The sequence below is a fragment of the Chiloscyllium punctatum genome, chromosome 12, assembly GCF_047496795.1.
Source record: "Chiloscyllium punctatum isolate Juve2018m chromosome 12, sChiPun1.3, whole genome shotgun sequence".
NCBI lineage: Eukaryota > Metazoa > Chordata > Chondrichthyes > Orectolobiformes > Hemiscylliidae > Chiloscyllium > Chiloscyllium punctatum.
This window is the reverse complement of record NC_092750.1, coordinates 68903297-68926322: the sequence shown is the minus strand read 5'-3', so window position 1 is coordinate 68926322 and position 23026 is coordinate 68903297. Positions and strand designations below refer to the sequence as shown.

Below are 23026 nucleotides of genomic sequence, written 5' to 3'. Positions count from 1 at the left end.
TCCATACGCGGAAAAAGGTTCTCACTGTCAACCCTATCTAACCCCCTAATCATCTTGTACACCTCTATCAAATCACCCCTAAACCTTCTTTTCTCCAAAGAAAACAACCCCAAGTGCCTCAGCCTTTCCTCATAGGATCTTCCTACCATACCAGGCAACATCCTGGTAAACCTCCTCTGCACCCGTTCCAGTGCCTCCACATCCTTCCTATAGTATGGCGACCAAAACTGCACACAATATTCCAGAAGCGGCCGCACCAGAGTCTTATACAACTGCAGCATGACCTCAGGACTCCGGAACTCAATTCCTCTACCAATAAAGGCCAGTACGCCATATGCCTTCTTCACTGCACTATTTACCTGGGTGGCAACTTTCAGAGATCTGTGTACATGGACACCAAGATCCCTCTGCTCTTCCACACTACCAAGTAGTCTACCATTAGCCCAGTAATCCATCTTTTTATTACTCTTATAGAGAAAAAATATTGAAAGGCAATAAGATAGAAGGATTTCAGCTGTGTGGAAAAGCTGGATTAGCTGGGCTGTTTCCTTTGGGGAAAGGATATTAAGGGAAGATTTAATTGTTCAAAATCATGAAGAATTTTCATTGAGTTAATGGGAGAAACAGTTGCCAGTGATAGAAAGATTAGTAAGTAGAAGATACAGATTTTAAGCTAACTACCAAAGAACATGAAGAAAACGTTTTATCATGTGGTGAGTTGGTTTGAGCTGAAAAACGTTACTGGAGTAGATTCGATAACTTTCAGACAGGAATTGGATAAATACTTGAAAGTGAAACTTTTTCAGCACTCTGGAGAAAAGACAGAGGAGTGGGCATAATTGGCTAGTTCTTTCAAAGAGTGCTGGGCCAAACAAACAGTCTTTGGAGCATATCCTCAGTGACAACCTGATTGTTTAAAATGGGCATGTTTTAATTTTGTAATGTAACTATCCATATAACATGCAAATCAATATTGCTTGTCTGTCACATTTGCAGACTCCCATTCTGGGTTGTTAATTTCAACTAAAATAAAGAACATCATCGAGCTTTTCCATACAGATCAGCAATAGAAATGAGTGAAAAGCAACCACCAAGTCACATTCATAAAATTCCTAGCAGGGGATATAACAGCTGCTTTGAATCATTAGGTCCGAAACTGTCAAAAATTAGTTCATGGCTGATTAAACTGCATTAAGGAAAAAAATTGATTTTATGGCACACTGGTAATGTCCCTAGCTCTAAGCAAAGAATGTCCAGGTTCAGACCCGACCTGCCCTGGAGCTTATCATAATTAAACAGGTTCATTAAGAAAATATTTGACAAAGGGAATGACAAGGGAGAAAAATGAATGTCAAACGCTCTCATCGAACCATGATTTTCTTGGTACTTGATTGCCAGCCCCTAATCTGGCATCTGCCTTTAGTCTTCTCTCTTCCCCATTCTGAAAAGTTTCAAACAAATTTTAATATACATGACAAAATGCATGCTAGAGATTACATGGGTGGTGGGGTGGGGTGGGGAGACGATGATAGGAAAAGTAAGTGCAATCGCAAACCTACAAATTGTTGTCTATTTTGCAATGTAATCTATTCTTACTACAGTGTTAGACTTTCAAATACACATAACATACATGCCCAGATAAAATCAAACCATCTCAATATGCTTTCATATTTTTTTAACATATTGCAGTTTGCTCAAAACTTGCCTTGGGCTGAGGTAAGATTGAGATATCCACATTTCAGATAAGCATTACCACAAACAAAACCAGTGAAACACTAGAATACAGACTTAGGAGAGAATGAAATATGTTTACTAAAGCAGTTTTCTGGGTGTATATACAGAAACTAAAACCATTAGATTTGGCTATGCATGGCATGCAATAAATATTCACAGTACTTACCCCCAGAATGGTTGATGCTCCTGCAGCAAGGATTTCTGAATAGAAACCCCTTGGTTTAATCGTAGGGTATTTTTGCACCATCTCTTCAGAATCCTCTAAGTTGGCTTTAGATGATTTTAATTTCTTCTTTGGAGGGAATTTTGATTTGCTGCTTGATTCCATCCTCTATCAGAAGTCAGAAACTGAAACAAAGTACAGTTAGATATTGTAATACCTGTATTAATGCTTCTTGACATTCAAGATTGTTCACGAAAACATAAAAGTTTAAAATTATATGGAGTTTCAATGAAGTAAATATTTCCACTAATTATTAAATTGGTAACAAGAAGAGATATAAATTTAAGAAAATCACCAAACAGGACTAAAGGCCAGTTTGGAGATTTCACTTTTCATTACATAACACGGACGACTGTTAGATTGTATAATGTGCTATGAGAAAAGCAAAATCCACAACAGATTTTAAAGCTATTGGGAACTGTAAAAGGGTCATAGTCATAGAATCCTGGAGTCATACAGCATGGAAACAGACTCTTCAGATTACTTGTCCATGCTGAACATAATCTCAAACTAAACTAGTCTCACCTGCCCATATTCATTCCTCTCATAATTTTATAAACCACTCAGCCTGCTATGCTCCAGTGAAAAATCTCCCACCCCATTCAGCCTTTTTTATAACCCTAACCTTCCATACCCAGCAACAGTTTGGTAAATCTCTTCTGAACCTGCTCTAGCTTAGTAATATCCTTCCTATAACTAGACGCCCAAACTGGACACAGTACTCTAGAAGAGGCCTCGCCAATGTTCTGTACAACCTCAACTCCAACTCTCAAAGGACTGAGCAATGAAGGCAAGCTTACTTAATGGCCTTTTTTTAACCATCCTGTCTGTATGTGATGCAAACTTCAAAGAATTATGTACCTGAACCCAACACTACCCAAGGCCCTACTATTAATTGTGTAAGTGTGGCTCGACTTGTTTTATCAAAATGTAATACTTCACATTTATAGATTAGATTACTTACAGTGTGGAAACAGGCCCTTTGGCCCTACAAGTCCACATCGACGTGCAACCCACCCATACCCCTACATTTACCCCTTCACCTAACACTATGGGCAATTTAGCATGGCCAATTCACCTGACCAGCACATCTTTGGACTGTGGGAGGAAACCAGAGCAAACCCACACAGACACAGGGAGAATGTGCAAATTCCATACAGTCAGTCACCTGAGGCAGGAATTGAACCCAGGTCTCTGACGCTGTGAGGCAGCAGTGCTAACCACTGTGCCACCGTACCGCCCAAGTATGATTTCAATGCAGAAGTACAGCTCAATTTTCCTTGCAATTTAATTTTCTTACAAAAATAAGTGTTTTGACTATTTTGCAATTTGTTGATTTGGCTACTAATCATTCAGTTGCAAAATGTTGCTGATCATTTAAATACAGACTGCCTCTCTGCGTTTTCCGCACAGCACAACCCTCCCCCCGCCCCCTCAGTTTTGTGTCATCTGCAAATTTTGGCATATTACATTTAGTTCCTTCATCTAAATCATTAATCTGTATAATGAATAGCTGGAGTCAGAGTACCAATCTCTACAGTACCCTTCTAGTCACTGTTTGCCATTCGGAAATAGACGCATTTATTCTTCCTATGTTCCTATCTGCTGACCAATTTTCTATCCATCTCAATACAGTACCCGCAAACTTAAATTTTAAATATTAATCTCTCATTTGAGACCCTATCGAAAGCCTTCTGTAAGTTCTCCAAGTTGAACTCCATTTGCCATTTTTCAGCCCATTGACCCATTTGATCAAGATCCCTTTATCTCAGAAAACCTTCTTCACTGTCTATTGTGCCATCTATTTTAGTGTGTCCCCAAACTTACAAACAATGCCTTCTATATTCTCAAACAAATCATTTATATAAATGACAAACAAAAGAGGACCCAGAATTGATTACTTTGGAACATCACTGGCGACAGGCCTCAAGTCCGAAAAGCAACCTTCCACCATCACTTTCTGTCTCCTGTTGTTAACCCTATTATGTATCCAATTGGCAAGCTCACCCTGAATTCTATGTGACCTAACTTGCTCTGTTATCACATTCTTTACAATAGGTTCTAACATTCTTCCAATTATAGATGTTAAGTAGCTAATAGTTACTGAGCTAATTTTTTTTGAAATCCCAGGACGCAATGCACTGGGCCCAGAGAAAGTGACTCCCTAGTCCAATAGTTTCCCTAATGTTTTCTCCCTATTGACAGTTGGGCCAGTATTTATTGACATCCATAAGGGGACATGGCCAGGTGAATATTGAAAGAATGTTTCCACTTCTAGAGAACTTAAAACTAGGGTCGCGATTTAAAAATAAAGAGTTGCCCATTTAAAAAAGAAAAGGAAACATATTTTTCTCTCAGAGGCTTGAGAGTCTTTGGAACTCCTTTTCTCAAAGGGCAGTGAATGCAAAGTTTTTAGGTATTTTTAAGGAAATGGTAGATAGATTCTTGATTACCATAAGAATGAAAGATAATCAGGAATATGCAGGGATGTAGAGTGGAGGTAAAAATCAAATCAGCTATGGTCTTAATGAATAGTGGAGCAAAGTCAAAAGGGCCGAGTGGAAAAGCCCAGGCTCAAAGTACAAAAGATAAGACAGAAGCATTTGCAGCAATCTTCAGTCAAAAGAGCCAAGTGACTGATTCATCTTGGCCTCCTCCAGTGGTCCCTAGCATCTCAGATACCTGTATTCAGCCATTTCAATTCACTCCACATGATATCAAGATCATTTTTGCTGGATACTGCAAAGGCTATGGCCCCTGACAACATTCCAGCAGAGGTACTAAAGCCTTTTGTGCCAGAACTTACCTGTCCCAAGACAAACTGCTCCAGTACAGCTACAACAGTGGCATCTATCTGACAATATGGAAATGTGTCCCTGGTATGTCTTACATACAAACAGCAAGATAAATCCAACTCGGCCAATTACTGCCCTATCAGTCTAATGTCAATCATCAGTAAAATGATGGAATGTGTCATCAACAGTGCTATCAAGAAACAGCTGCTCAGCATAATCTGTTCACTGGCATCCGTTTGGGTTCTGTGAAAGCCAGTCAGCTCCTGACCTCAAACATGGACAAAACAGCTGAATTCCAAAGGTGAGGTGAGAGTAACTGCCCTTGGTGTAAAGGCCACATTGATCAATGGTGGAATCAAGAAGCCCAGCAAAACTGGAATCAATGAGAATCAGGGACAAACTCTCTGCTGTTTGGAGTCATACCTGGCACATAGGGAGATGGTTGTGGAAGGTGAATGTCAATCATCTCAGATACAGGACATCTTTGCAGGAGATCTTCAGCGACGTATTCCCGATCCAACCACCTTCAGCTGCTTCATCAATGACATTCCCTACATCATAAGGTCAGAAATAGGGGTATTCACAGATAGTTGCACAATATTCAGTACCACTCATGTCTTCTCAGATACTGAAGCAGATCATGTTCAATTGCAACAAGATCTAGACAACATTCAAGATTGGGCTGACAAGCAACAAGTAAAATTCATCCCATATGTGTGGCAATGACTACTTCCATAAAAAGTAATCTAACCACTCGGAATTGAGTGTTCATTCCATTGAGTGTTACCATCACACATCGACCAGAAACTCACTCCATGTAAATATAATGGCTATAATAGCAGGTCAGAGGCTAGTAAAATTGCAGTGAATAACTCACTTCCTGACTCGACAAAACCTGTCTATTATCTACAAGGTACACGTCAGGAGTATGATGGAATACTCCTCACTTGCCTGAACGAGTGCAGCTCCAACACTGCAGCAGCTTAACATTACCCAGGACAAAGCAGTCTGTTTGATTGACACCACATCCAAACATCCATTCCCTCCGATACTCAGTAGCTTCAGTGTGCACCTTAGATAGCACCTCACAACCCTGAGCAATTCCATCTGGAAGGACAAGGACAGCAGATACATGGGAGCACTTGCAAATTCCTCTCCAGGTCACTCATAGTCTTGGCTTAAAAATATATCTTTGATCCTTCACTGTCACTGGGTCAAAATCCTGGAATTTCCTCCTTAAGGGCATTATGGGTCTACCTACAGCACATGGGCCATAGCAGATCAAGAAGACAGCTCACCATGACCTTCTGAAAGGCAACTAGGGTCAGGCAATAAAATGCTGGTCAGCCAGCAATGCTCACATCAGATGTGTGAATACATTTTTAAAACTCAAAATGAAAACAGTAAAATAAAACTTACTAAGCTACCTAACACAGAATACAATTTGAAATACCTTACTTTTGATATGGCACAGTATCATTGGAAATACAGAGACATGACTGTAGGGTTACCAAGGATGGGAACTGAAAATTCAGAATATTCATTACTTAGGAAGGACAGGTAAAAAGGGAGGTGAGGTGGGGTACCATTGTTAGAAATCTGTATGGGTGAAGCTAAGAAACACAAAGGAGCAGAAAATATTTTTGGGGTTATTTGTACACACAAACAATAGGGAAGATTTAAGAGAAGGCATTAAACAAGAAATCAGAGATCATGAAATAAGAGGATAAGTCAGAGTCATAGAGATGTACAGCATGGAAACAAGCCCTTTGGTCCAACTCATCCATGCCGACCAGATGTCCCAACCCAATCTAGTCCCACCTGCCAGCACCCGGCCTATATCCCTCCAAACCCTTCCTATTCATATACCCATTTGGATGACTTAAATATTGCAATCATACGAGCTTCCACCACTTCCTCTGGCAGCTTATTCCATACACGCACCACCGTCTGCATGAAAACGTTGGCCCTTGGGTCTCTGTTATATCTTTCTCCTCTCACCCTAAACCTATGCCCTCTAGTTCTGGACTCCCCTACTCCAGGGAAAGGACTTTGCCTATTTATCCTATCCATGCCCCTTATGATTTTATAAACCTCTTTTAGGGGCCCCTCAGCCTCCGACGCTCCAGGAAAAACAGCCCCAGCCTATTCAACCCTTCCCTATAGCTCAAATCATCCAACTCTGGCAACATTCTTGTAAATCTTTTCAGAACACTTTCAAGTTTCACAACATCCTTCCGATAGGAAGGAGACCAGAATTGCATGCAATATTTCAAGAGTGGCCTAACCAATATCCTGTACAGCCGCAGCATGACCTCCCAAATCCTGTACTCAATGCTCTGAAGAATACAGTATACCAAGTGCCTTCTTTACTATCCTTTCTACCTGTGACTGTACTTTCAAGGAGCTATGAACCTGCACTCCAAGGTCCCTTTATTCAGCAACACTCCCTCGGACCTTACCATTAAGTGTATAAGTCCTGCTAAGATTTGCTTTCCCAAAATGCAGCACCTCGCACTTACCTAAATTAAACTCCATCTGCCACTACTCAGCACATTGACCCATCTGATCAAGATCTTGTTGTAAGCTGTCCACTACACCTCCAACTTTGGCATCATCTGAAAATTTACTAACTATACCTCTTTTGCTCACATCCAAATCATTTATATAAATGACGAAAAGTAGAGGACCCAGCACCGATCCTTGTGGCATTCCACTGGTCACAGGCCTCCAGTCTGAAAAACAACCCTCCACCACCAACCTCTGTCTTCTACCTTTGAACCAGTTCTGTATCCAAATGGCTAGTTCTCTCTGTATTTCATGAGATCTAACTTGCTCACAAGTCTCCCATGGGAAACCTTGTCGATGCCTTACTGAAGTCCATATAATTCACGTCCACTGCTCTGTCCTCATCAATCCTCTTTGTTACTTCTTCAAAAAAACTCCATCAAATTTGAGAGTCATGATTTCCCATGAACAAAACCAGGTTGACTATCCTTAATCAGTCCTTGCCTTTCCAAATACATGTACATCCTGTCCCTCAGGATTCCTTCCAACAACTTGCCTACCACCGACATCAGGCTCACTGTTCTATAGTTCCCTGGCTTGTCCTTACCACCCTTCTTAAACAGTGGCACCACGTTAACCAACCTCCAGTCTTCCGGCACCTCACCTGTGACACTCAACGATATACATATCTCAGCAAGGGGTCCAGCAATCACTTCTTTGGCTTTCCCACAAAGTTCTAGGGTAACCCTGATCAGGTCCTGGGGATTAATCCACTTTCATGCATTTCAAGTCATCCAGCACTTCCTCCTCTGTAATATGGACATTTTTCAAGATGTCACCATCTATTTCCCCACATTCTATATCTTCCATGTACTTTTCCACAGTAAACACTGATGCAAAATACTTGATTAGTATCTCTCCCAAGTACTGTGGCCTTGCTGATCTTTGAGGGGCCCTATTTTCTCCAGAGATACTCTTTTGCCCTTAATGTATTTGTAAAAAACCTTTGGAGTCTCCTTAATTCTATGTGCCAAAGCTATCTCATGTCCCCTTTTTGCCCTCCTGATTTCCCTCTTAAGTATCTCCTACTGCCTTTAAACTTTACTAAGAAATCATTCCATCTATCTTGTCTATACCTGACATATACTTCCTTCTTTGTCTCAACCAAACGCTCAATTTCTTTAGTCATCCAGCTTTCCCTACACCTACCAGCCTTTCCTTTCACCCTAACAGGAATACAGAGGAACCTCGATTATCTGAAAGAGATGGATGGACATTATTTCGTTCAGAAAATAAATAATTCGGTTAAGTCATTCAATGCATCTGCTGTGGGGCTCCGAGTTTTCTGAAGTTTCCTTTCTCGTCACTCTTGCTCCCTCTCTCTCTCTGTCTCAGGGTTTGTTTCTGAGTTAGCACACACTTGCGTGTAAGGGACCTACAACATTGCTGAAGACCCCCAGCACACCACCCCCTCCCACTCCAATCAGTTCAATGGGATTGACACAGTGAACACTTGCTAAGTCTACTCCCCGTTCATGAGACAAGGCAGCAGCACACCACGCGTGAGCTCCACGCACCCCCCCTCCACCCCAACCCCCAGCCCTCTCAACTCCGCCCCTCCCAAACCAGTCCAACACTGCCCCCCCACGTCTGCCCCCACCTCCAACTCAGCCACACTGCCACCTCCACCCACTGTAGCCATCCCCGCCTGCCACCCCTCCCCCCAACCCGCCGTCCGCCCCCACCCACCCCCATCGGACACCCAACCCCGTCCAAGGTCAGTCATTTGGAGACGGTGCCTGGGCTCCCATCTACGTCCAGGACTGTTCTCAGCAGCATTTCAGTAAACCAGGTAGTTGATTTTTAATCATTGTAAACAAAAGATGCATTCAGTGTTGAAACACCTCTTTGATGTAATGTTTCTATTGGGACCTTGAGATCTTCTTCAAATAATCTAAAATTCAGATACTTGATATTCGGATAATCGGGGTTCCCTCTGGACTCTTTTGTTATCTCATTTCTGAAGGCTTTCCATTTTCCAGCCATCCCTTTACCTGCGAACATTTGCCCCCAATCAGCTTTTGAAAGTTCTTGCCTAATACCGTCAAAATTGGCTTTTCTCCCATTTAGAATTTCAACTTTTAGATCTGGTCTATCCTTTTCCATCACTATTTTAAATTTAATAGAATTTAGGTCGCTGGCCCCAACGTGGCTTCCCCAAAGTCTCAGTCACCTGCCCTGCCTTATTTCCCAAGAGTAGGTCAGGTTTTGCACCTTTTCTAGTAGGGACATCCACATACTGAATCAGAAAATTTTCTTGTACACACTTAAATTCCTCTCCATCTAAACCCTTAACACCAGTCTATGTTTGGAAAGTTAAAATCCTCTACCATAACCACCCTATTATTCTTACAGATAACTGAAATCTCTTTACAGATCTGTTTCTCAATTTCCCTCTGACTATTAGGGGGTCTATAATATAATGGCAATGAGGTGATCATCCCTTTCTTACTTCTCAGTTCAACTCAAATACCTTTCCTGGATGTATTTCTAGGAATGTCCTCCTTCAGTACAGCAATAATGCTATCCTTGATCAAAAACGCCACGCCCCCTCCTCCCTTGCTTCCCTTTCTGTCTTTCTGTAATTATGTAATCATGGGTGTCTTAGTTTACATTTAGATTGGACAAGCCATCTAGAAATAGTATTGTGGAGGGGGATTTCTTGAAGTGTGAATGTGATGGCATTTTAGATAAATACATTTAGGAACCACCCAGCGAACAGGCTGTTCTAGACTATGTGCTGTGCAATTAGATAAGAATAATTAACAAGCTGTGCTGTTTCATTAAGATAGAGAGTGAAGCAATTGAATCTGAAACTAGGATCCTGAATCTAATTAAAGCGAATTATGAGGGTATGAGGCATGAATTGGCAAGGACAGATTGTGGAACCTTACGAAAGGGCTTGATTATGGTTAGGCAATGATTCATATTTCAAGACCATAAGCATGGATCATAACAAATATTCATTCCTGTCAGGCACAAAAGTAAAAGAGGAAAAGTAAGTAATCCATGACTTACAAAACAAAGTTTTGTAGGATAGCGTCAGATCTAACTAGGAAACATAAAATTACTAGGAAAAGCAGCAAGCCTAAGGATTGGGACCATTTTAGAAATCAGCAAATAGAGTCATAGAGATTTACAGCACAGAAACAGATGCTTCAGTCCAACTAGTCCATGCTGACCTGATTTCCTAAATTAATCTAGTCCCATTTGCCAGCACTTGGCCAGTGTCCCTCTCAACCCTTGTTGTTCATATGCCCATCCAGATGCCTTTGAAATATTGTAGTTGTACCAGCCTCCATCACTTCCTCTGGTAGCTCATTCCATACAAGCACTACCCTCTGACAAATGCATTTAGGAATCATCCCGCTGAGGAGCTATTCAAAACTGGGTACTGTGCAATTAGGAAGGAATGATTAACAATCTGTGTTGTTTCATTAAGATGGAGAGTGGGGGATCCAAGATGGCGGCGGCCCAGCAAGTCTGAGTCTATAGTGCTCTTCCCAAGACTTGGGTAAAGTGGGTCACCCACCCCCACCACACTCACCAAATCATTCATAATAGCTGTTAAATTTAATTAGTTGCTTAGTATTACATTTAAACAGTCTAATACTTAGTAAAAACAACCAAAGAGAAGGGAGCCCGCAGCTCTCAGCAAGCAGGACCCCCTCCCCCACCCTCTCCCTCTTCAGCTGCAGCAGAGGTGTCCACAGCCTCCCCGGGGGACTTACCTACAGTAACAAGCCTTGTGGAGATGATCTGCAAACTGGACGCGAAGATCGATGCCTTTATCGAGGAGTCCTGAAATCGATGGGACTCACTCTCGGCCGCGCTGCAGAAGCACTACCGAGACATCCAGGAAATCGAGCGCCGAGTCGGAGGGGCGGAGTTAAAGGCCGCGACCTCCGAAACTACAGCGCAGTCGGCCATGGATCGGGTCCGGACTCTCGAACAGCGAGTCCGGACCTTAGAGAATTACATTGACGACGTCGATAATCGAGGTCGTCAAAAAAATATTCGTTTGCTGGGCCTTCCCGAACGGGAAGAGGAAGGCCAGCTTACAGTGTTCCTCGAGCAGTGGCTGCCACAGCTTTTAAATCTGGAGGCTAGATCAGGCTAGGTAAGGGTGGAATGGGCCTACCGGGTTGCAATGCGCGGGCCCGGCTCGAACTAGTGCCCACGCCCGGTCCTGTTCCGGCTGCAGAGCCATAGGGAGAGGCAGATACTCCTAGAAGCTTCTAGAAATCTTCGAAAAGACCCCCAAGCGATGATCTATAAAGGATCCAAGATCATGTTATTCCAGGACTTTTCTCCAGTTCTGGTCCGAAAGAGGAAGGCATTCGACGAGGCGAAGAAGCGTTTAAGGGACTTAAATATTCAGTACTCCTTACGCTACCCAGCGACGCTACACTTTAACCATGAAGGATCCGTTTATAACTTCGGATCACCAGAAAAGGCTAAGGAATTCTTGGACTCTCATAGATAAATTGTAAGAGCTAATGGATGTTAGTTTGCCTTTCCCCTTGCTTTGGTTTATATCCCCCCCCCTTTTTTTTCTTACCTTACTGTTTAATATTATCATGGGGGGTGGAGAGAGGGATTTGATTTTCTCCCCCCCCCAACCGGCGTTGTTTCTTTTATTATTTTATGTATATATGTGGGTATGTATGTACGTGTATGTATATAGCTGGGGGGTTTGGTTAGTGTTGGTGGGGGGAGGTGGTTACCTTATTCTATTTTACCTCTGTCTTTAGGAGCGGGGTTGTTTCTCCCTTGTTATTTTGTATTATTATATTTAATTATTATTTGTTGAGGTTGTAATTTTATAGTTATATATTTATAAATGGTATTAACATTACTAAATATATCCAGGTGTTGGTATGGGTGGGGGTAGGGTGCTCACTGTTAACTCTAGCTTTGTATTATATCTGAATTCTCCTCATTTTATTGAGGAGTGCCTGGGTCAAGGGTGGGGCATTGGTTGGGAGAGGATATGATGGACCTTTGGAGAGGAAGTGACAACCCCTGGGAACAAGGGGGAAAATCTCCACTTAGATACGTTTTATTTTATTTAGAAATAGTTTTTTATTATACAGTTGTGAGTGTATTAGAGAGCCTTTATTTTTGTAAATTTTATATGCTCTATGCTCGGGATGTTCTGGATAGGGTTTCCCCTCCCGAGGGGTCTCGGATTTGCCCAGATAATAATGGTTGATCAGTCGGTTAAGTGGTGCACCTGGAATGTCAAGGGGGGTAATTCGCCAGTCAAAAGGAAGAAAATATTATCAAATCTTAAGAAAGAAAGAGTTGATATAGCTCTCCTACAGGAGACACACCTGTCGGATAAAGAACACTTGAAATTACGACAGGGTGGATTTGATCAGGCCTTTTATTTCTTCTTTTAGCTCAAAAAGCAGGGGTGTTGTTATTCTTGTTCAGAAGAATTTCCCTTTCAAAATCCTAAATCAGATAAAAGACGAATCTGGACGATATATTTTGATTAAAGCCCTCATAAATGGAGAGGAATATGGGATTTTAAATTTGTACTGCCCCCCCGGCACACCCCTTTAAATTTATAACGGAAGCCTTTTCAAAATTGATGGCTTTTGGTGCCCGTCATACAATTATAGGGGGAGACTTTAATTGTATTATGGATCCGGAAATACATAGGATTCCCAAGAGTACTGCAGGAGTATCTCCCAGATCTAGACAATTGGTGGATCTGAACAAAGAATTAGGATTAGTAGATGTATGGAGATGTCTTCATCCACAGGGCAGAGATTTTTCTTTCTACTCCAATCCACATAAATGTCATACCAGAATTGATATGTTTTTTGCCCCCTCATTTTTTTTAAACTCCATATCATCCTGTAAAATAGGTAGTATAGCAATTTCCGACCACACTGCTGTATATATGGAAACTAAGGCGAGGAATCATGGGACATCCCCTCGGCATTGGCGTATGGACCCCTTCCTAATGAAAGATAGTAAATTTGTCAAGTACTTCTCTCAAGAATTTAAAACTTTTTTAGAAATTAATTCAGGTACGGCTAGCAACCCATCAATGATGTGGGAGACCATCAAAGCTTATGCGCGAGGTTTGATCATCTCCTACTCAGCAACCCAGAAAAAAATTGAAGGGAGAACAACAGCATCAGCTTGAAGCCCGCTTGAAAGCAGCTGAAACAGCATACGCTGATAGAGCTTCTATTATTAATCAATCTGGTTGGACATCGAGGCCTCTCAAGTAAAATACCCACTTATTAACCTTTTATTTTCAGACAAGAGGAAAATCATTACAGATCACTGTAAAAACCCTATAATACTAAACACAATTAAGGCTTGGAATATAATGCGGCAAAATGAAGGCAACTCACATAAAACATCGCCCTATGCACCGATAGTGGGAGCATGGGGATTCCAACCGGGGTTTACAAATGCCACTTTTAAAACTCTGGAGATCCAGGGGTATCTCATGTCTAGGGGACCTATTTAAAGATGGGTCCTGATGTCTTTTGAACAGCTGCGTCAGAAATTCGGATTACCTAATGGAGACCTCTTTCGATATTTCCAAATTCGAGACTATATACAGAAGAAGACTACGTTATTAGATAGTCTTTATAAATCAGATAGAGAATGTAGTGTCCTACGACCAGTGGGGGTATCCTCCGTCAGTACTATTTATCATTTACTACATGAAGTAGTATCGGGAGATATGGATAATCTGCTTAAAACTTGGGATCAGGATTTGGGACTAGAAATCTCTATAGAAACGTGGAATGATATTTGGGAAAACGCTAGAAGAATTACTATCTGTAACAGAACCCAGGCTATCCAGCTGAAGATACTTCATAGGGCCCATATAGCACCGGTTCGATTGGCAAAATTTAAGGCAGGAGCATCTCAATGTGTCCCAAATGCAAAATAGAGGTGGGCACTCTTGTATATTGCCTATGGACCTGTCATAAGATCCATAGATATTGGACTAAAGTAGCAAGTACCCTGACAGAAATTCTAGGAACGGAAATTAAAGTGGACCCTGTATCTCTCCTTTTGGGCTTTTCGAACTTTCCCTCCCTGGATATGCACGGGAAGAGATTATTTTCTATTCTCTCTTTCTGTGCAAGGAAATATATTTTGGTGAACTGGGTGGCTGAGGGCCCCCCTGGACTTTCAAACTGGCACAGATTAATTATGGAATGTATTCCCCTTGACTTCCTTACAAATATGGTGCACCGAAAGACAGAATTATTTTCTAAAATATGGCAGCCCTTCTTGAATTACATAAATACAGATATTTCAGCTATCCTAACAAGGGCTTTTATTTAATTGAGATTACAAACCTGGCTGGTTCCGGGGTCCCTTAGGAGAGGAATCCCGCACGAGTACGGGCTTTATTACATTTGATGTTAACACATTCAGAGCATATAAGAGACTTAAATATACACTCTGGTTAGTTGTAGGTTAGATTTGTAGAAAGTTGAGTTTTGTTTTTTTCTTTTTCGGTATTTTTTTTCTTTTGTTAAATTTTGGCTCTTGTATATTTTATTTAATTGTATATCAATGTGTGTATTTGAGAGTTTTGTTTATTTTTGTAAACTTGTAAAAATGTTAAATTTCAAATAAAAATATCTATATAAAAAAACATGGAGAGTGAAGCAGTTGAATCTGAAACGAGGATCCTGAATCTAATTAAAGGGAACTATAAGGGTATGAGGCATGAATTGGCAAGGACAGATTGGGGAACCTTACAAAAGGGTTTGACTGTGATTAGGCAATGATTCATATTTCAAGACCACACACATGGATCATAACAAATATTCATTACTGTCAGGCACAAAAGTAAGAAAGGAAAAGTAAGTAATCCATGACTTAGAAAACAATGTCAAAATAGTAACACGATGATAGCGTCAGATCCAAATAGAAAAAGCAGCAAGCCTAAGAATTGAGAGCATATTAGAATTCAGCAAATAGAGTCATAGAGATTTACAACACAGAAACAGATGCTTCGGTCCAACTAGTCTAAGCTGATTAGATATCCCAACCTAATCTAGTCCCATTTACCATCGCTTGGCCCATGTCCTTCCAAATCCTTCTTGTTCAAATACCCATCCAGATGCCTTTTAATTGTTGTAATTGTACCAGCCTCCACCACCTCCTCTGGCAGCTCATTCCATGCAAGCACCTCCCTCTGCAAGAAAAAGTTGTCCCTTAGGTCCATTTTAAATCTTTCCCCTCTCACCCTAAACCTGTGCCTCTAGTTCTGGAATCACCCAACCCAAAGAAACTACCTTGTCTATTTACCCTACGCATGCCCCTCATGATCTTATAAACCTCTATAAGTTCCCCCCCCTCAGCCTCTGAAAAGGAAAACAGTCCCAACTTTTTCAGCCTCTCCCTTTAGCACAAATCCTCCAGCCCTGCAACATCCTTGTAAATCTTTTCTGAACCCTTTCAAGTTTCACAAAATCCTTCCTATAGGATTGAAACCATGAGGACAAAAACCTTTATCAAACGGGGGAATAGAGTATGAGAATAAAATTGCAGGAGTATAGAAACTGACCATAGAGGCCTCTATAAATTTGTGAAGAGACAAGAGATTAGTAAAGACAAATGTAGCTCCCTTCCATTCCAAAGCCAGGGAACTTATAGTGGAGGACAACAAAATGATAGAAGAATTGAATCTATACTGTGGCTCTGACTTACAAAAAGGGGCACAAATAACATCCCAGAAATATCTGGGAGGTTAGGGGCAGCACAGTGGCTCAGTGGTTAGCACTGTTGCCTCACAGCAACAGGGTCCTGATTCGATTCCAGCCTTGGGCGACTGTCTGTGCAGAGTTTGCACATTCTCCTCATGTCTGGGTTTCCTCCAGGTGCTTTGGTTTCCTCCCACAGTCCAAAGATGTGTTGGTCAGGTGAATTGACAATGCTAAATTGCCCATAGTGCTAAGTGCATTAGTCAGAGGGAAATGGATCTGGGTGGGTAACTCTTCAAAGGGTTGGTGTGGACTGGTTGGGCCAAAGGGCCTGTTTCCACACTGTAGGGAATCTAATCTAATCTAAATGTCAAGGAACTCAGGGAGAAATTGAAGGAAATCAGTATTAGTGAGAAAATGATGCTGGGAAAATTTATGGTATGCAAGGCAAACAAATCGCCAGGACCTCAATCTACAGCCCAGAGTACGAAAAGAAGTGGCCCTTGAAATATTGAATACATGAGTGGTCATCGTCCAAATTTTATACACTGTGGAGCAGTTCCTACAGTTTGGAAGGTGGCAAGTGTAACCCTACTATTTAAAAAGGAAGGGATGGAGAGAAAACACAGAATTACAGACTAGTTAGCCTAACCTCTGAGTGCAGAAAATATTAGTCTGTTATAAAAGAAGTGATAAAAGAACATTTGGAAAGCAATAATGGGATTGGACAAAGTCAGCATGGTTTTATGAAAGGTTAAATCATGCTTAAAAATCTATTAAGAGTTTTTTGAGTATGTAATTAGTTGGATAGATAAGAGAGAAACAGTGAATGTACTGTATTTGTATCCTCAGAAAGATTTTGAGAAGAACCCTCATCAGAAGTTAGCGGACAAAATTAAAGCACAAAGTTAATAGACATTGATCACAAATTGTTTGATAACAGGAAACAGAGGCAGGGAATAAATTTGTCTTTTTCCAAGTAATCAATGGGTACCACAAAGATCAGTGCTTGGGTCTCAGCTACTTATGGCATATGTAAATTACCTGGATGAGGAAATTGAATGCAACTAAGTTTGCTGACGACAAAACTGGGCAGGATTGTGAGTTATGAGGTGGATGGAAGGTGAGTTCAAGGTGATTTAGACAAAATGAGTGAGCAAACAAATAGTAGATGTAGTACAGCATGGTTAAATCTGAAGTTATATATTTTGATGTGAAATGCAGAAAGTAAGAGTATTATTTAAGTGCTGATTATATTGGGAGGTCTGGGTGTACAAAAGGATCTGACTACATCAATCAGTGAAAGTTAACAAGGCAGTGTAACAGCAGTTAGGAAGACAAATGGTATGTTCAGTTCAGAAGTATGGATGTCTTCGTGCAGTTATGCAGAGTTTTGCTGAGACCACACCTGGATAACTGCATGCAGTTTTGGTCTCCTTAAGTAGGAAAAGCTATATTTGCCGAGTTGAAGTGCAATGGAGGTTCACTAAGCTGATAGCAGTGATGGCAGAACTGTCCTATGAGGAGAAATCAATTTGACTGCACCTAAATTAACTGGAGTTTAGAAGGATGAGAGGCCAGTATCTGGTCAGCAAGTTGCCCTTTATTTACAAGTGGAGAGTCCTTGATACTGCTCCAGCTTCCTCAGAGCCAGATCTCAAAGTGAACAGAACCTCTGACATTCTTGCTCTTATCTGTCAGCCAGGGTTCTCTGATTGGACTAGATTATCACTGCCTGGCTGACCTCATTACACTCACTGCAATTTCCTTTTTTATTTCTCAATCGTACTTTTCGTATTCATCTTGGTTGCCTACTGAAGTATGAATCCAACATTCAAAATAAGCCTCCTTTCACTGTGTTGTTTCAATCTCTGGTGTTACACTTTTGGATTATTCCTTCTTCTACCTTGTGGGAACAATTCTGGTCTAGGTTAGACATTGCTCATTTACATTTCACTTGTCAATCCAGCTGAGCCAGGTCCCTTCTCACCAACTGAAATTAGCTACTTATTTTGTGCATTTTCATATTTGATTTATTTTTCATATCCATTTCTATGATAACTCTAAATATGGGGATACTGTAATCACTATTTCCCAAATGGTCCCTGACTGAAACAGGATTCACTTGTCCAAATTTATTCAACAGAATTAATTCAATTGCTTCCTCCCAGTTGGACAGAAACACAATCGGGAAAGCTCTCTTGTACACGTTTTACAAATGCCACCACTCCACTTATTTCACAAGCTAACTCTGAATGAAAAAGTATTTGATTCTTGGAGTGAGTGGGGAAGAATCTAGTTGTCATGATTCACATAGATACCATCAATGTGGATGGAAAGAGGAAAGAGGTTCTGTTGAGGGAAAATGAGCAGCTAGGGTCTAAATTAAAAAGCAGAACCAAAAAGGTAATAACTTCCAGATTACTACATGAGCCAGAAGCAAATTAGCACAGGGGCAACAAAATTAGAAAGCTAAATGCATGATTCAAGGATTGGTGTCAGAGAAATAGGTTTGAATTAGCACTGGCAACGTGGAAGGAGGGAGCTTTCTGATGGGGCATGCTCCACCTAAATTATGCTGGGACCAAAATCCTGGCGAATTACAAAACTAGGGCTACTGATTGGGCTTGAGAACTAAATAGTAAGGGGGTGGGTTCAGTAGCATAGAAAACTATTAAAAAGTCGAAGGGGAGAGGGCTTAGCAGAAGTTATTAAAGTTACCAGAACACGGTGGTTAATACTGCTGCTTCACAGCGCCAGGGACCCGGGTTCAATTCCAGTCTCAGGTGACTGTGTGGAATTTGCACATTCTCCCCGTGTCTATGTCTGTTTCCTCTGTTTTCCTCCCACAGTCCAAAGATGCGCAGGTCGGTGAATTGGCTATGCTAAATTGCCCATAGTGTTCAGGTTAGGAGCATTAATCAAGGGTAAATATAGGATAATAGGGTAGGGGAATGTGTCTGGGTGGGTTAATCTTCAGAGGGTCAGTGTGGACTTGTTGGGCTAAAGGGCCTGTTTCCACACTGTAGGGATACTATGATTCTATGAGATAATAGGATAGACATAATGGAAAGGGTCAGGAATCTAATTTCAGGCACAGCAGGCAAGGTGAGCTGTCAATGCAGCACTGAGGATGTTGTACTTAAATGCATGCAATAAGCAAAACAAGGTAAATGTGCTTGTAATACAGATTGAAATTGGCAAGTATGATGTTGTGGGTATCAAAGGTGTGGTTGCAAAAGTATCAGGGCTGAGAACTAAAAATCCAATGATACACGGCCCATCAAAAGGACAGGCAGATGGGGAGAGGGAATGATGTTGCCATGTTCGTAAGAAATTAAATTGATAACAAGAAGTGACATAGAGTCAGAAGACATAGAATCTGTGTGGATATAGTTGAGGGACTTCAAAATAAAGAAAAGAACTTAATGGGAGTTGTGTACAGGCCTCTCAGCTGTAGTCAGGATATGGAGAAGAAAAAGAAAAATCACGAGACAGAAAAGGCATATAAAAAAGGCACTATTACAATAATCATGGGTGATCTTCAATATGCAGGTGGACAGAAAACCAGGTTGGTAGCAGTTCTCAAGAAAATGAATTTATGCAATGTCTATGAGACTTTTTTGTGGTATATCCAGTAAGGAACAGGCAATTCTGGATTTGGTGACATCTAATGAAACAGATTTGATTGCGGAGCTTAACGTAAAGGAACTCCTGGGGCAGGCACCATAATATCCTAGAATTCATTCTGCAATTGAGACAGAGAAGGTGGAATCAGATGTGAAGGTATTGCAGTTGAGTAAAGGTAAATACAAAGACATGAGGGAGTAGCTGGTCAGAGTTGATTGAGGGGGAGCCTAGCAAATGGCAGGAGTTTCTCGGGGTAATTTGGAAGCCACAGCAGGAATTCATCCCAAGAAAGAGGAAACATACTAAGAGGAGGACAAGGCAACCATGGCTGACAAGGCAAGTAAAGGTTAACATAAAAACAAAACAGAAAGCATACAATGTGAAGAAGATTCGTGGGCAGCCAGAGGATTGGGAAGCCTTAAAACATCAGCAGAGGAGATAATTAAAAAAGCAATAAGGCAGAGTGGGGGAAAGAAGATGAAATATGAAGTAATAGCTAGTAATATAAAGGACGATTGCAGAGTTTTTTTTAAGTATAGAAAAGGAAAGAGAGAGGCAAGAGTGGATATTGAATCTCTGGAAAATGAGGCTGAAGATGTAATGGTAAACAAAAAAATGTCAGAGAAATTCTTTGCATTGGTATTCACAGTGGAAGGCACCAGCAGCATACAAGAATTTCAAGAGTCAGGGCACAGAGGTGAGTGAAGTGGCTATCACTAAGGGAGAAGGTGTTGGGAAAGCTGAAAGATCTGAAGTTGGCTAAATTATCCAGACCAGAGCTCTAAAGGTGGTAGCTGAAGAGATTGTACAGGCATTGGTGGTGATCTTTCAGGAATTATTGGAGTCAGGGAGGGTCTGAGAGGACTGGAAAATGGTTAATGTAACATTCTATTCAAGAATGGAGGGAAACAGAAAACAGGAAACAATGAGCCAGTTAGCCTGACCTCAGTCATTGCTAAGATTTTAGAGTCCATTATTAAGGATGAGATCACAAAATGGTAAAAAGCATGGCTTTGTCATGGAGTGGTCATGTCTGACAAATCTGTTAGAATTCTTTGAGGAGATAATGAACAATTTAAACAAACGAGAACCAGTAGATATGATCTTTCTGAACTTCCAGAAGGCCTTTGACAAGGTGCCACACAGGAGGCTGTAGATAAGAAAACAGGTTGTTCGGGTCAAAATACTGGCATGAATAGAGGATTGGCTGACTGGCAGAAGGCAGAGAGTAGGGATAAAGGGGTCGTTTTCAGAATGGCAACTGGTGACTAGTGGAGTTCTGCAGGGATCCATGTTGGCACTGCAACTATTCAAATTATACATTAACAATTTGGAAAAAGGAACTGAGGGTATTGTTGCTAAGCTTACAGATGACACACAATTAGTTGAAGGGGCAGATGGTGTTGAGAAAGTGGGGAAGTTGCAGGAGGTCTTGGACTATGATGAATGAGTATATGTAAGACAGAAATAGATAGGTTCTTGATTTGTAAGGGATTCACGGTTTACAGGGAGAAGGCAGGACAATTGGGTTAAGAAATATATGAGAGTTGAGGAGTGTGGTCCTGGAAAAGCACAGCCGGTCAGGTAGCATCTGAAGAGCAGGAGAGTTGACGTTTCGAGCATAAGCTCTTCATCATTCATCAAACGTTGACTCTCCTGTTCTTCAGATGCTGCCTGACCGGCTATGCTTTTCCAACATAATACCCTTCAACTCTCATATTTCTTAACCCAATTATCCTGCCTCCTCCCTGTAACCCTTGAATCCCCTACCAATCAAGAAGCTATCTATCTCTGTCTTAAATATACTCATTGACTTGTCCGTCATAGTCCAAGTCCTTCTGCAATTTCCCCACTCTTCGACTCTGATCTCCAGCATCTGCAGTCCTCAGTTTCTCCTAAGAAATATATCGGCCATGTTTGAATGAAGGAGCAGAATGAATGGCCTAATTCTGCTCTTATGGTTCAGTCACTATACAAATTTTTGGAATATGGTTAGTGGTGACCATGGGATGTGCCTGAAATGTGTCATCCATTACCAAGGAAGAGATGAAAAAAAGAGCATAGATTGATATGAGCATCCTTTGAGTACTCTTAAAGCACTTGGACTTCTCTGGTCAATTCCACCAGCACTATTATTTATGATTATTGCCATAGCCTTGTACTCATTCATTACTGTTCACAGTTTGCTCTCCAATTCATCTCCGACTTGGTGTGTCTTTACCTCCACCTCCACTGGTCTTTCCCCTCACTCCCACATGATTCCCAACAGTTTTATAGTAGGAACGTATTTTATCCACTGGTCAATTTCCTAATTCTTGCCGATGATATTCCAGGTAATCCTTACTCCAGCACCAACAGCTGCCGTTATGCTGTTTTGCCAGAAGTACTCAGGTAAACCAAAATGTTCTCAAACTCAACATCATATGGGCAACATTGAATCCATCCAGTTGGATTCCAACCAGGAGGCTTTGTCGATTTACATGAACTAAGCTAATTTCGTGTTGAGTGGCGCGGGATGCTCATTTTCTCCCCCAGTGTAACTTTAGCTGAAAGAAGAGCCGCAATGCCCTAGTAAACGACCGTTATCACAAATTCACATTCAAACATTATATTCGCTTCAAGATTTTGAAAAGCAGTAAGAATTTGTGGATTTTGACACTGGAAACTTTAAAGGAAAACTAACAATAGGCCGCTTGTTTAAACTGAAGGGGTTTCGCTGACTTTTAATGGAGGGTATTGTGTTAATACTTGGCGGATTGGGGCGCTGACTGGCTCCGACTGAAAAAGACAGACCCCGGTTCACGCACCAAAGTTTACAGATGTCAACAGATCAGCCTGTGAAGATTCTGCACCAGAATAAGACAAATTAAACGTGGTTTCCCACCTCGGGGCTGGATTAATCGCGGTCGCTCGCTCTCCGGCTTCCAGTAGGCCGCAGCCCGTCTCCTAGCAACGGAACGCCACGCGCAGTTACTAAGGAGCAAGCACCAAATTTAGGCCAGGGGTCAACAGCAATATCATGTTCAAAATAAACAGTGGCAACAGTTCATACTTAGCTTTTCTGCAGATTACCCCCGAAATAAAAGTCAAACAATCTTTCACGCTTTGAGAACTGAAGCAGTTTTGCCCCAGGTTTTCACTTTATATATTGTAATCAACCTCTGCCACCCCCGCCTCCCATCGTTTTGGAAAACGCCTCTGGAAGCGGGTTGGAAAATGAGGTCCCGTGCCCTGTCCCTCCCACATTCTGGGACGACACAAACATGCAGTTTATTTGTTGTATATTCGACCACACAATATCTAAGCAACTGTGATTGAAAGAGATTTTTGAAACAATCTTTGCCATGTAATTATAGCTGAGCAGGTGAGAGGTTGAG

At 41.4% G+C, this 23026-nt stretch overlaps 1 protein-coding gene across 1 annotated transcript in view; it reads right to left on the bottom strand.

Annotated features, from left to right (window-relative positions):
• dnah1 (dynein, axonemal, heavy chain 1) overlaps positions 1-22603 on the bottom strand; it is a 425483-nt gene extending 402880 nt beyond the window's left edge. The window contains exons 1-3 of the mRNA XM_072582714.1: positions 22534-22603; positions 5176-5303; positions 1901-2082 (exon numbers count right to left, since the gene is read on the bottom strand). Of these exons, the coding sequence (XP_072438815.1) occupies positions 1901-2062 (162 nt within the window). The 5' untranslated portion in view covers positions 2063-2082; positions 5176-5303; positions 22534-22603. The remainder of the gene's footprint in view (positions 1-1900; positions 2083-5175; positions 5304-22533) is intronic.
• Positions 22604-23026: the final 423 nt, after the last annotated feature.